Source organism: Fulmarus glacialis, unplaced genomic scaffold (genome assembly GCF_000690835.1).
Source record: "Fulmarus glacialis isolate BGI_N327 unplaced genomic scaffold, ASM69083v1 scaffold4265, whole genome shotgun sequence".
Classification (NCBI taxonomy): Eukaryota; Metazoa; Chordata; class Aves; order Procellariiformes; family Procellariidae; genus Fulmarus; species Fulmarus glacialis.
Genome location: NW_009212182.1, coordinates 58,831 through 72,631, shown reverse-complemented (window position 1 = coordinate 72,631; position 13,801 = coordinate 58,831). Strand labels below are relative to the sequence as shown.

General features: G+C 36.3%; 1 protein-coding gene across 1 annotated transcript in view; it reads left to right on the top strand.

The window, feature by feature from the left end:
* ETNK1 (ethanolamine kinase 1) overlaps positions 1–13,247 on the top strand; it is a 19,500-nt gene extending 6,253 nt beyond the window's left edge. The window contains exons 4-8 of the mRNA XM_009577766.1: positions 141–283; positions 6,919–7,002; positions 8,708–8,868; positions 11,437–11,510; positions 12,717–13,247. Coding sequence (XP_009576061.1) covers positions 141–283; positions 6,919–7,002; positions 8,708–8,868; positions 11,437–11,510; positions 12,717–12,789 — 535 coding nt within the window. The 3' untranslated portion in view covers positions 12,790–13,247. The remainder of the gene's footprint in view (positions 1–140; positions 284–6,918; positions 7,003–8,707; positions 8,869–11,436; positions 11,511–12,716) is intronic.
* The last annotated feature ends 554 nt before the right edge of the window (positions 13,248–13,801 follow it).

The following is a 13,801-nucleotide window of genomic DNA, read 5'->3' as shown; positions in this document are numbered from 1 at the left end:
GCTCTAGTTTGGGAGAAGGTCTATTGAATTATTTGAAATAAGAATGTAGGGGAAAATAATTTAAGCTACTTAATCACAAATGCTTGGTATGGAACACACAGTACTAGATATTAACACTCAAACTTCTTATACGTGAAAAGGTTTTTAAGTGACATTCCAAGTCCTCAAGTTCTGCAGGAAGAGATGGCCTGGATGAAGGAAAGACTGTCAAATTTAGGATCACCGGTGGTACTCTGTCACAATGACCTGTTGTGTAAGAATATTATTTACAACAAGAAACGAGGTAGGTATTGAACTAAACAGTAAGTAGTGGCTTAGTTTTTTTATGCTGTATTTGCATTTGCTGTATTTGCATTTGCTGTATCAGTAGTGTCATTTTACTGACTTTAACGAGTGTACTCAATTTGAGCTTTTAAGACCCAATGTAGTGGTAGTGATATCTGTGCAAATATTAAGTTGCTTCATTAGCTGATTCTCATCTATATGTTACTGTACAAAGGAAGAATGTTGATGTTTCTTGCTTTACTGAATTTGTTAATCCCTAGCCTGCCTGTATGACTAGGCTTCAAAGTATGTAATTGTTTATGTTAATTCTATTCTAGTAATATAAAGCTTTTCAGAGAAGAAAAAAAATACAAGCATAGAAAATAACCTGAAGACGTTATCTTCTATAACATGTGTATTGTTCTCGTTTGTGATTATGGGAAGGCACCTTCATAATGAAGTGTCTTAGTGATACTTAATACTACATTCTGTGACTCAATTTGTTTCCTGCGTGAGGTACATAGGCATCTTAAAGACTTCTTTTGTAAATACATACTTTATTTAACCAGTCGTAGTCAGTACACATCTTAGCAAAAATTAATTACATTTTTTTAATTATAATAAATTTAACTCACAATTCATGTTATTAAAGAATGCATTAGCTAAAATCTATAAAGCATTTGTATAAACCCACAGTTTCTTTTATTTCTGGATTTTAGTGGTTTGAGGTTCGGTTACTAAATGAATTGATTAAACAGGATATTAAAACAAACAAAAAAGGCAAACTTGCAACACTAAAATGGCCATGGTGCAGTAAAAATGCACAGCTTTCCTCTCATTTCAAATATCTGAGCTCAGCTGAGTGCAACAAAATCATCAGGTTAGATCAAGATTTTCTTTTGAAGTGAGGATGACATATTCCTTCAGTAGCTTCGTATTTGTTTGTGACAGTTTAATGGTAAGACTGTTGGTAGGTAAGCCAAAAGTGTGTGAATGGAACTGAAGTATTCTCCATCAGTCATCATCGGTCTTTGACCTTTTAAGCTTATGTGCCTTAATTTCTAAATAAAAACTAACAAAAACATGCTGGAGTTGGTTCTAGTATGAAAACTGGCTGTGTATGTATAACCAATTTTTGCATCAGATATACTGAATGCATGTGAATTGAGAAAGTAAAAGTCTTTTGGTGGTTTGTATACAAGTTTCCCTCTGAGTAATACCATTTTGAAGGGAATTGCTAGTACTTCTAGTTCTATAGGTATATACATATATATGTATATACCTGTACAACGCTAATAACAGCAGTTTTAAATTCTAAAAATTCAGTGCGAAACTCCAGTGGTTTTACTTAGTTTCCATGGTAGGTTATAGTTCTGCTTAAAAAGAGGAGGTGGCGGGGGGAAGCATGGAAGGTATGCAAAAAAAAAATCAGCTTGTGGTCTTAAACACATTCGAGTTGTGATACTGTAGTACCGAAAATAAATCTATTGTTACTGTGTGGGTTTTTTCAGTGCTGAAACTACCTTGAGTTTTAGCATTTTGTAACAGACAGACCCATTGAGGTAAAGTAACTTTTATAGTCACTTTTCATAGTAGAACCATGCTGCAAAAAAAATTGGAGGAATTCCTTTAAAGGCTTACTGTCACAGTCAATAGGCTTGAAGTTCCTACTTTTAAAACAAATGCTATATGCTTTTCTCTTTGTAAACAGAATGGAGGAAAAAACAATGCCAGCAGTGTATCACTTATGAGCAATCCTACAATTAGGAGTGTGTGAGTGCTTAGTGTTTGGGGACAGAGTGGGGAGGAGGGAGGTACGTAAAGCACTTTGGCTTCAAGCTAGCTGTAAGCATCTTGGGGGGCAAAAAAATACTTGGAAGTATGGAATATATGTATTTATTAAACTTATGTTTGAATGTTGCACATGTACTGTGTTGTAAAACTTCTGCAGTCTGGGTACAACAGGTACCATTTTCATAGTAACCAAACCTCAATGCCATCTGTAGAATATTTGTCTGTTGTTTGAAAGCTGTTTCTTACAGTGTACTTTTTACAGAGCAAAAAATATCAATCTGTCTGTTAGTACAATCTTAAGATGAAGAACATGATTTTAGAAGTGGAAGCTCAGCTTTTAACTGTAAATAAACATGTATTGCTGGAATTCTGTTTAGCAGAGCAAAAGCTTTTATTGGTATACAAATAATTTTGCAAGAGCACAAAATAGAATCTTTAAAGATGTACTTCATTAGGAATGACATCAAACTGTTTGAAGGTAGTTAACAGCTTTGATGCTGTCCTTACTAAATTTATTCTTTCATCTAGAAAGGCTCCTGTGTATCAAAAAGACCTTGGTGACCCTAAGCTGGAACAAGAGAAAGAATCGGTCTTCTAGATTAACTTTTTTTTTCTTCTTTCCCCAGTAAAGTTTAAGCAAAGCTGGTAGTGCTCATCTGGCTTTTCAGAAGCTCGCATAAACAAACAAACTCACTCATTTATTGGTTTTGGCAACACTGTATTTATCATTTTGTTTGTGAATGCTTAATTTGCACATTTACTAGATACGGGGTGAGTGCGTGTATGTGTTTTTTAAGCTACAGACTATTAACAGATGCTAGGACTCCTGTCCAATGCAGTTAGAATGATTGTGGTTTGTCCCAGTGCTTTGCTTTAGACTTGTCCTCTGCATTAAACTCATGTTAAATTTTCAGATTTGAAAGAAAAATCATACTTGTGCCACATACTGCTTTTAAAATGAATCAGTCTCATGTCCTTAAATTTTGTTTATGAGACTGGAATAGCATGTTGAGTGCTAGCTTCATTTAACGGAGTGTCACTCGTCTTACTTGAATTTGTTCATGCTGTGGCTGAGAGAACACTGCCTCTTGCTGTTTTGTTAATGTCCGTTTGCAGTCACTCAGGATATGAAAATTTGGAAGTGTTACTTTACATAACTTCTAATTATCAGTGTGAACTACTCTTTAAAGGCTTTAACTCAGAGCTTCATGTTGCTCTAATTACAATTTGGGCATCAAGATAGTCAAAATATGCTTGATGCTTGGTACTTCCTATTTATAGACCTTGTGTTCTGATGCTCTTAAAGTTTGGTGTGGGTTTTTTTCCCAACGTAATCTGGGAGTTTCCAAAAAAAACAGATGTTTTAAGAATATTCAAATACTTGCTATTCAATACGACCAAGTATCAGTATTCTTTTGTCTATATCTCTGTGCTCTTTTTGAATGTATTAAGATAATCTGCCAGGAAGTTAAGTGTGTAGGTAGATGGCTAGTTTTGTTCTGTTTATTCCCTCTGCCTACCCAATGTTTTCTATGATCTTTGGTAGGAGTCTGTGGGTGCTCAGTGCTTCTGAAGACTGAGGTATGTTTAAGGCTTCTGGTTTTGATCTAAAAACACTTTTTTTTTTTCTTTTTCCCCCCCAAAAGGTATATTGGATATTTATGGCTAAAATTACTCCTTGGGTATATGACCCATTTGTGAATTTTCAAGTATGTTCATAGCATAGATCATTGTCTTTCCTGAAGCTGTTTTCTAGGGACTCAGTGGCTCACCTGATGAGCAGGATGGGACGAAACTCAGGATACGTCATTCTGCTGTGGTAACTACAGCTAGGACTTGCACGTTGAAAGTGCTTATCTTATTAAACCATTAAAAGTGAAGAGCAGCTAGAAAGAGAGGTGTCGTCACCCTCCTACTTTTCAGCTCCCTGAGGAGATCTAACAGTTGTCCTCTTGACTACTACTTGATCTATTTAAAAATTGAATTTTTGGTGTACGGAACACGACACATATTCCATTTGTGTCTTTATATAGTTTTCATAAATTACATTGCATGTTGTCTACACTAGTAGACCCGTTGATGAAAGCAGTGTGTTTCAACTTGAAATGTTCAGTACTCTTGATGTCTCTATTCCTGTTAACGGTAGCTTCTCCAGAGAGGTGACAGAGCTTAGTTGTAAATCATGTCTCACTTCAATAAAATACAGATGTGCTTAGACTAGTGTCTCTTGTTGGTCTACCTGCTCCCAGTGAAATCAGTGGGATGTACAAGTTCTTTGTACTTGTTAAAAACCTCAAAACAAAAGCTAGCTGCTTACCTACTAGTGTAAGTCATATCTTCTAGAAGTGGCTTTCCTGTATGAACTGCAGTAAATCTTAAAAGTAACTTCTAATACTGTGAATATTTAAACAATTAATGCAAAGTTTCTTCTGCTTCTTCTAAAACAAGGTAGCTGAGACATGTATGCATTTATGAAGTGACAAACTTATGGTTTTTGTTTTCTTTCAGTTTCACAGAAAGAACTATGCATCTTTATTTTGAGCCTTTCATGCAAAAATTAAACTTAAGGTTGAGTTCCACAGTAGCATAAGTCTGAAAGAGATCAGTAAAAATGCAGGACTTTTTCACTTTGAACTTTTGTCTTATCGAATGTGAGTTTTCCAAACTTTCTTCATGTGCTATAGATTAGGTATGCCATTGTTGCTGCCTTGCGGTGGCATGCATCGTGCTACTTGTGCACTGACTGGAGGCTTATTGCATCACTTGTTCACATGCATTTCCCTGTAGGAGAGTGCCTGATAACAGCCTCATTCGTATCTTGTTAGATTCAATTTCTTATTGTACGTAATATTATTTATATCTAGAAGTAAGTTTTAAATGTTAGCTGTACTTAAAAATGCATAATAGCACATAGGTATATTCAAGATGAAATTTGCACATGAAAGAAATTTAAAGTATTTCTTATGCTGATATTTTGCAAGTAGACTTTTACCTGCCATGTTTGTATTTTATGTGGTGGAGGAAGGAAAATCCTCTGAATACAAGCAATATCAAGTGTTTGGGGATGTGTGTGTAGGGGGGAAGTTCAGGAGGTCAGTTGCTTAGCAGAATATTAACCAGGGTTGGGCTGTGCATTTTGACTGGCTTGTAACTTGCAGGTGTGTGTTCTTAAAAGTAGTACTAAAGAAGCAGTGGGAAATGCAAGCATGTACAAGTATATGAATGCCAGTCAAGCAGTGGCAGAAGTTAGTCTGTGACAATATTATAAGATCTTGGCTGCAGCTGCTGTAAAATTTCTTGTCCCTTCAGAGTTCTAGAGAACCTCAATTTTCCGTTGCCAACAAGATTTTCCTGGGAGGAGCTTGCCACTCTGCAGGCCATTTTCATGTTGGTTTGTCAGAGCCTAAAAGGTTTAACCTCATAACCTTGGTAAGCAATCCTCTCTTTCTGTGGAAGTAAGGGTAAACTCTGACTTGGAGGATTGTGACTAAGTGATTTTGTTTGTGTTGCGGGGTTTAACTTCCGTTGTAAGTGCTTAGATAAGATTTATCCATCTGGAAAACATTGATGTGTTAATCTTTACCGAATTTGAAATACTAATTGCATAGATACAAGGAACACTTCTAAGAAAGTTGTTCTGTGATAACTTGGTCAGGATGCTTATCTGGCAAAGCTATTGTATTTGATACGTGCAATATCCATAAATCTTAAGGAGGCAGTATATTAGACACTTAAAATCCTTAGTCTAGGAAATACATAACATACTTAACATTATTCTTGGGTTTTTTGAGCTGGAGTTGTGATAGTTAGCATTAAGATGTTTTAAGTCATGCTAAGAAGATTGTTCATTGTAATAGAAGGAATATGTTTTTATTGAGTAAATACGCCGCTAGTCATCAAAAGAATGGGTGTAGAGAGGGAGAAGGGTGCAACTGTGAAAATCACCCTTTTCAGCATAGCAGTGGGAAATGTAAGGTTTTACATTTTAATGTTCTAGTGCGAACAGCTCTTAAGTTAACCCATTGCTTCCTTTTCTGATATTTTTAGTAATTTCGCTGTTTCCCTTAACATGCAAGAGCTCTAGTTTTACCTAATCAATCTTGTTAATGTCTTGACTGTTTGAAGTGGTGTAGACATTCTTGAGCAGGTTCAATGCTGTATTGCCTTGAGTGAAGCATTTTCCCCAGCTTCACTATAGGTAAATGAAATTTGGAAACATTTGGGGCTGTGTTTGCTGCTTTATCAGTCCTTGTTTACATAACACTTCATAGTTTCAAGGACTTGAGGATTGTCTCTTGGTTTCTTGAGACTAGTTTAAGTCAGCTAAAAAAAGCAACAATTAAGAATAGTCTTGTTTTGTAAGTGCGGTTGGAGAAAGCAGGAAATATCAACATGTCAAAGGAAATACCAACATGTTGCAACATGTTAGTCCACTGTGGTTGCACACTTGTGTGAGAATAAACAGGACTGTTCTTTTTTTACATCGGGGAAAAATTGATCTGCTTTCTGCATAATTTTAAATAACGGATCCTCTACTATATTCCTTATTTTGAAGGTAAGGGATGCCCTCATGTGGTAGAAGTTAAAATTGAAATTCTGATATTCAGAGTTTAAAAATAGAGAACTGTAAGCTCTAAGTAATTATTTAAGAGCTTCCTTGAATGAATATTCAAGGAAATCTGATGTCATAAAAGTCACAGCCTTACTCTGGAATGTCTGAGTGCACACAATGGGGCACAAGTAAGACAGGTGTGTGGTGTGTTTTTGTTTTTCCCCCCAAAACTTCAAAGGACACCAAAGGATTAGGGCCGTGACTTCATTTGATATGGACTCTAATGTTGCTGCTGTGGTGTCTCATAGGTGATGTGCAGTTCATAGACTACGAGTACTCTGGATACAACTACCTGGCTTATGACATTGGAAATCACTTCAATGAATTTGCAGGTAAAAATTGGATTTCTGAGGTAAAGTTAAACTGGTTTTATAAAAAAACCTCATTCTTGCACATTCTCTTTTTCTCTGTGTATCTAGATACATATATATAGCTGTTTATCTGATGGTATCAAAATGTGTTAATGTGTCATCTTGCAGGCTGGTTATGCCCTTCCTTTGCAGTTCTGTTAACCCAAGAATGGGAACATCATGTCCTAAGTTTTGGCAGAGTTAGATAAATACAGAACTCACAGCAGAGACTCAGCCCACTGTAATGAAATACTGCGGATGTATGTTTTACAGCATAGGTATATATTGAGAATAGGCTGTGTGGTTCCACAGTTCCAAATGGCAGGCTTATGTGGTTTTTTGGTAGCTTTGCATGTGTGCACTAAGTACTTGCCCTTGAGTGGTGTCCTAAAATGAGAAGTAAAGGCTAAGACTTTGTAGTAGGAAAAAGGTGCGATTTTAGGAATAAGGTGCTGGTAGGCTCATTCATTTACTAGTTCAAATTTTTTCAGTGAATGCTCATTCCGTTTACTCCGTAAGAGAGAAATAACCTTGGGTGTATGTTGAGTTATTTCAGAAGATGAGGCAACAGGCAAAACGTACATAATGATTAGTATAGATGGAAAGTGCAGTATGGTGAAATTAGGAGCCATAATCTACCAGTTGTTGTTTCACGAACTGAATGTTAAATCTAGATAACTTAAAAAAAAATTCAGAGTGTATACTTGGTAATTTAAGTGTTTGGAAAGCAAGTTAAATTCTTTACAAAATATATTTGAGAGCTTTTGATTTTTCATCTGGGACTTCCTGAGAGTCTCACTACATCTTTAAGGAGCTAAGTACAGTAAGAAGATTAAACACACAAATACTATTTCTTTTTTTTTGCCTAAGGAAGGCAGTTGTGTTTCACCTCTGCTATTCTCTATCCATCCAGTAAACATCTGATTTTTTTTTTTCTTTTTAAAAGCTAAGTTTGAGTGGATCTGACACAGGAAAGAGTTTAGGTGCTAGGTGATTGCACTGTTCATAAAAACCAAACTTAAGGAAAATTCCCAAATCCTCTGGGAATGATAGCTAGTGGGAGTGAACTGTGATCCAGGTTTGGGGCTTCTGGGAGACTCCGTATGGCCTGTGACTAAGCATCTCCACTATAGGAAGAAAAATAGGACAAAAAAGAGTGGTTGTGGAGATAAAACTTCTAATTCTACTGATGTGGAAGAGAGAGGTAGACTTCTAATAAATTTTTCATCTCAGAAATATGAGCTTAGTTGGTGAATATATATATATCTATATATATATATATATATGGATTCAGCTTTGGATATTGTTGCATAAAAGTTCCTTTTCTTATGAAACGTGTAATATTTGATATGTGGGAGGGCTTTTTTTTTATAATGCAAATGCTTTTTCTTGAGGCTTCTCTCAAAGCCAAACTTGTTGAATTTCAAAATATAAGTAGAACATGTATGTGGCTGAAAACATATACAGCATAAGTCTTTCTATTATGTTGGATGCTCTGATTTGTGCGTGAGAAATTCTTGCCAACACGTAACTAATAAAATCAGGTCAAAGTAAAAACACTGATGTTTGTCCACATCAATTTGTGCATATGTGTTGAGGGCGAGGAGGGGGGGAAGTAGTCCAGTAATATGATTCTAATGGTCTTTTTAGACTCTGTAAGGTTCTAATAGGTATTTTCTTTTTCTAGGAGTAAATGAGGTAGACTACAGCCTTTATCCTAACAGAAAATTACAGGAACAATGGCTGAGATCTTATCTTGAGGCCTACAAAGAGTATAAAGGATTTGGCACAGAAGTCAGTGAAAAAGAAGTTGAAGTTCTATATGTCCAAGTCAATCAGTTTGCACTGGTAAATAAACTGTTGATTAGAATGTATGAAATGCTATAGAGAAGCCTGCTACTCTATGGACAAATGTAATTGCCAGTTTCTTTCTCTGAGTGCTGTGGTATGTAAAGAAAACCTTCATTAGTCTGTTCTGTGGAAACTTTCTGTTGTGTGTTAAAAATTCTGTGTAAAATATTCCTAGTGAAAGAGGCAGTGAGTATTCAGAAAACGAGATGAGCTTTTAGCAAGTACTTCCATTGGCTATTTATTGGTCTGGCAAGTTCCTGAGTTGGCTAGAGCTTGTGGTGGGTCTGTGTTGAACTTTTTCTTGTAATGGTAAGAAGACAGAAGAGCAAGGTAGTACTTCATAAAGTCCTATAAATCTTTCGATTTTAAAATCCTTTTAAAAGTAAGATGATAAAATTTTGTTAAACAAGGATACTTTAGGTTTTTTTGTTGTGGTTTTTTTTCCCCTCCCCTCAGATAATTAGGTCACTGTAGAGTCTTTCAGTACTACCTTAACTGTTTCCTCACCTGCAGTGTCTTGGCAAGCCGGAGTTGCTTTCAGATTTGATTTTGGTCACCTTGGTGGTTTAAATTGTAGCAAAGTGCACATGTAGTCTCCTGTGGTTCCCCGGAAGTTCTGCCTTTCTGTAGAGTGTGAGGGCTGTCTGTGTGAGTCTGTTCCCTGCTCCTCCTGTATCTTGTGCATTATAAGCTGTCTCCTGTCTGTCAGTCTGTCTTTCCCAGACTTTGAATGTAAAAACTTCACTCCCTTGTTCTTTCCCTTTGAAAGGATGGAGCATGTTCAGTTTTGATCTGCCTTCAGAAAATTCCACCTGGCTTTGGTGCCTTGTCCTTCAGGGGAAAAAACCACATCATTCATGGAGGTAGAATAAGAAGTCAAATAGGTGTGGCATTGAGTCCTTGAATGCCCCAATTATGTATACTGTTAGAAGCAGTTTGAAGATGTGTTGCCCCCCGCCCCCCATCTCTGTGTGATTTCTGAAGATACTTTACAGGTTCACATTGGTTTTGTTACATTTTCCAACTAGCCCTGATCTTGTTTTGCCTAGAGGATGTGACAGGAAGTATTACAGCAAAAGTGCCTTTTACCCAACAGCTAGATAACTTTATTTTGCTTTCTCCTGAAGAATAACATGCCAAACTATTCATAGGAGGACTAAGGCTAAGAAGCCAGTTTGGCCTTATTTCAGTCCTCTTTCTGACTAATGCAAGCACACCTCTGTTACTGTAATACCTTCAGTTTTCTGGCAAAAAACTAATGGTTGCAGTGAGGAAATACAGTTCACGTTCTAGAAAGATGATTATTAAACAAGTCCTTAAAAATAAGAGCTTGTTTGCTGTTATTCTTTTAAAATCTGTATTATCAATTGTTACTGTTAAATTTAGCTGTCCCATTCATTTAGGAAAGTTAGATCTGCAGTTAAGTAGGCTGGTGGTCTGTTGAAAAATATATAGCATTGTTTTGTCAGTTTTAAACTGTGGTCATACTAATGTTTAAGAGGATAGAGTTCTGTTTAGAGAACAGCTCAAGAACCTGCCTGTAGACCACACATGATGCACAAATACTGCCAAACACTCTCGTGTCAGTTAATGTGGGAAGCTTTATTAAGAGAAAATACGAACTAAAGTTAATGGGTGCTGGTGTAAAATGCCAAACTGCTTACTATCAGGCAAAGTTATCTGATCTAGAGGTACAAGATAGATTCACATGTACATACAGTAGTTGCCGTTTTAAGGTGTTTTCAGGCATGTGTGCGTGCATGTGTCTTCTACACTTCTGGTAAAGTGTTACATGAAAGCTTCAGGAAGCAATTTAGGTAATTACTGTAAGCAGTTATTTACTGAACAGAAGTCTGAAGTATATCACTTGTAACCTGGGTGGTCCAGAAATGTCTTCCACAAGGAGACTATTGGGCTCGTGGCCATTACATATATTTGTTCATTTGAAGTATACTAACAATGATATCATTAATGTAATCCATAGTTTCAATCTGAAACTGAACATAGGCCTCCAGACTACTTATCTGAACTCGTAATGGAAGTAAGTTTGGAACGGATGAGAAATTTGTGTAAATGCTGATGAGTTAGAGGTTCTCTTACATAGCTACAGATCATATCTCTTTATCCAACTCAGTAGTGAAAGTGAGTTATAGTTATAATGGCCTAAGGGTTGTAATCAAAGATTCAAAAGGAATTTCGTATTTGCAGAGTTGAATACATGTAGATTAATATATATTTAATTAGCAACGGTAGAAATGAGATAGTCGTATTTCTGTGGATTTTTTTAACTTAATAGATGACAGCATTTCATAAATGCAGCATTATTTTTCTTGAAAATGGTACATGGAAAGTCAGGAGGCCAATGGATTTACTCCTCCAATTACCAGTAATTAATTCTATAATACTTGTTTACCAATCTCTTTGGTAAAGAGATATCAAATAACTTTACAAGAAGATTGGGTTTTGAGAGTTCTCTTGTAGATAACTTTTTGTCTCAATGTGAGAATGTGTTTACTTGTTGGATTTTATATAATGTTAATCTTTCACTAATTTTTTTTCTTTCAGGCTTCCCACTTCTTTTGGGGATTGTGGGCTCTAATTCAAGCCAAATATTCCACCATTGACTTTGATTTTCTAGGGTAAGTGTGCTTTCCACATATAATCATAGAATACTTGAGGCTGGAAGGGAGCTGGGGGGGGCCATCTAGTCCAACACCTCAGCTATCAGAAACAGATCTGAGCAACAGACCTAATCTATGTGATCATGCTTGTAACTCTTAATTTTTAAGAGAAAACAAGACAGTAAAAGCTAGCTGTCTGTGCTTTTTGTTGCTGAAAATTCTCTAAATTAGTATGTGCCCCTGGGCTAAAACACGTAGTATAACAAGGCAAGGAACATACCTGGAGGAGTAAATGTTTTTGGGCATTGAGTGTCTTTTTGTTGGAGAGACAAAGGCATAAAAGTGAAGCTGGTCAGTGTGATGTACTATGTCAGATGTGGGACCTAGTTTCCAACTGCAAGAGCCAAGCAAGAAATGGGGCTTTTGTACAGAAGAGCTTGTTTATTTCTTACTGCATGGAGTGTTGATCTTGGAAATTCCTCATCTTTTTTAAAGAGTCTTTGTAATGCCAATGGATGTTAAGTTCTGTTTCCTGAGACGCTGGCCAATGGTGTTCTGTTTCAGGTAGATGTCTGTCTGGCATTTTTTAGAATGGTCTTTCATGGCAACGAGCAGAGGAATTAATCTCTCCATTGGGGGGGACTGGGCGAGGTGATAAAATTAATCATTTTGCTTGGTAGAAGATCCTACTTCAGAGTTTTTTTTTCACTGAGTAAGCCAGTTTACTAGGCTTAGTTGTGTCATTTTGTAAATGAGACAAATGTGAATTTCTTCTTGTGATTAATTATTCTCAAGTAGAAGTAATTGTTAATAACCACTAGATGGCACAAAAAAACAAGTTAAAGCACAGGTGGTAGAACCCAAAAATGTGTCAGTTCTGAATACAGTGTCGTTCTTGCAATGATCAAGATCAGATTTCTTTGGAGTTGTAGTTGTCAGATGTTGGACAGTCTATTAAGAATTATTAAACACGAAAACACCACCTTTGATAATCCCGGAACAGCATCTGTTTTGCAAACTGTAGCAAGCTGGGAGTGGGTGGTGGTGGTGAACCATAACATGGTTGCTCTGTTCTTAATTTCTTCCTTTGGCAGCTGCTAAGGGACAGTGTTGGAAAGAGGGTACTGGGGTAGGTGGACTTTTGACTAGTCCTACCTAGCATAGCTGTTTTCATGTAAGGCATTATCTGCTCTTAACTTCAAATCTCTCTCTCCCTTTGAATAGGTATGCAATTGTTCGGTTTAACCAGTATTTCAAAATGAAGCTGGAGGTCATGACATTAACTCTTCCTGAGTAATGAAGAGGAAGAAACTGACCAAGTGGAGAGACAACCCCTGAATCTTTTCTGAGAACAGATACTGGAAAAAAGCTAAACATTTGTTGAAGTTCTGTAATGCTCACTTGGTGGTTCTTGCTTTATAAATAATGCCTCTAAACAGTCCTTCAATGTTAAATTTAATATGAAGAGCATACGTATTGCTGTTGATATAAAACGGATTAGAAACTTGCTAAATCTATAAAAAGTTGTAGAAATGGCAATTTAATCCTTCTTTGTAATTTAACATATGTTGTATGTGAATTATTTATTATAAGTTTAACATGATTCCATTGCTGCTTTCATCGGTTTTTGTAAAAGTTGGGTGCAGACAGTGAAGTTGTTCCAAAGGATTCATTTAACAACTTATTTTATTGAAGTTGCATTAACTTATATTAAAGAAAACATGGTCAGAGAATATTAACCTTTTAGATGTATACAAGCAAAATAGGAGTGATAATAGATTCATGAGATCACCAGTGTGCTGTAACTAGGGAAAAAGGTTAGGGTGATCTTTATTTTTTTCCCGCTTTTTTTTTTTTAAAAAGAAGGAGGTAGCTTTCCATGTGATGGTACTTTTCTTTTGTATAAGAATCAACCAGCTTGCTGAAATGATAAATAATGTTTTGATATTTCCTTCTTGATGTGTTAAACTGTAGAAATGTGAAAGTTCTGTGGCCATCAGATCCTTTGAGGATATGTACCATCATAGTGTTAGATGGACAATGTACCATCTCTAACTTCTGTGGGAAAGCTGCTTGTTTATTAAGTGTACTTTCAAAGCAAAAGACCACTATTCCAAATCTATATTCCTTTTTGAAACTTGATTCTAAATTTGAACACTATTCTGGTGTCTGGTTTTAATGTGCTTCAGCAGTATCTAGCGCAATGGACTATTGAACTGAAGATTAGTGAACAGAGATCCTGTTGCACTGGGGAGCAAGACACTTAGGTTTACAGTTTGTATATTGTTGACATCTTTCTGCTTTGTCAT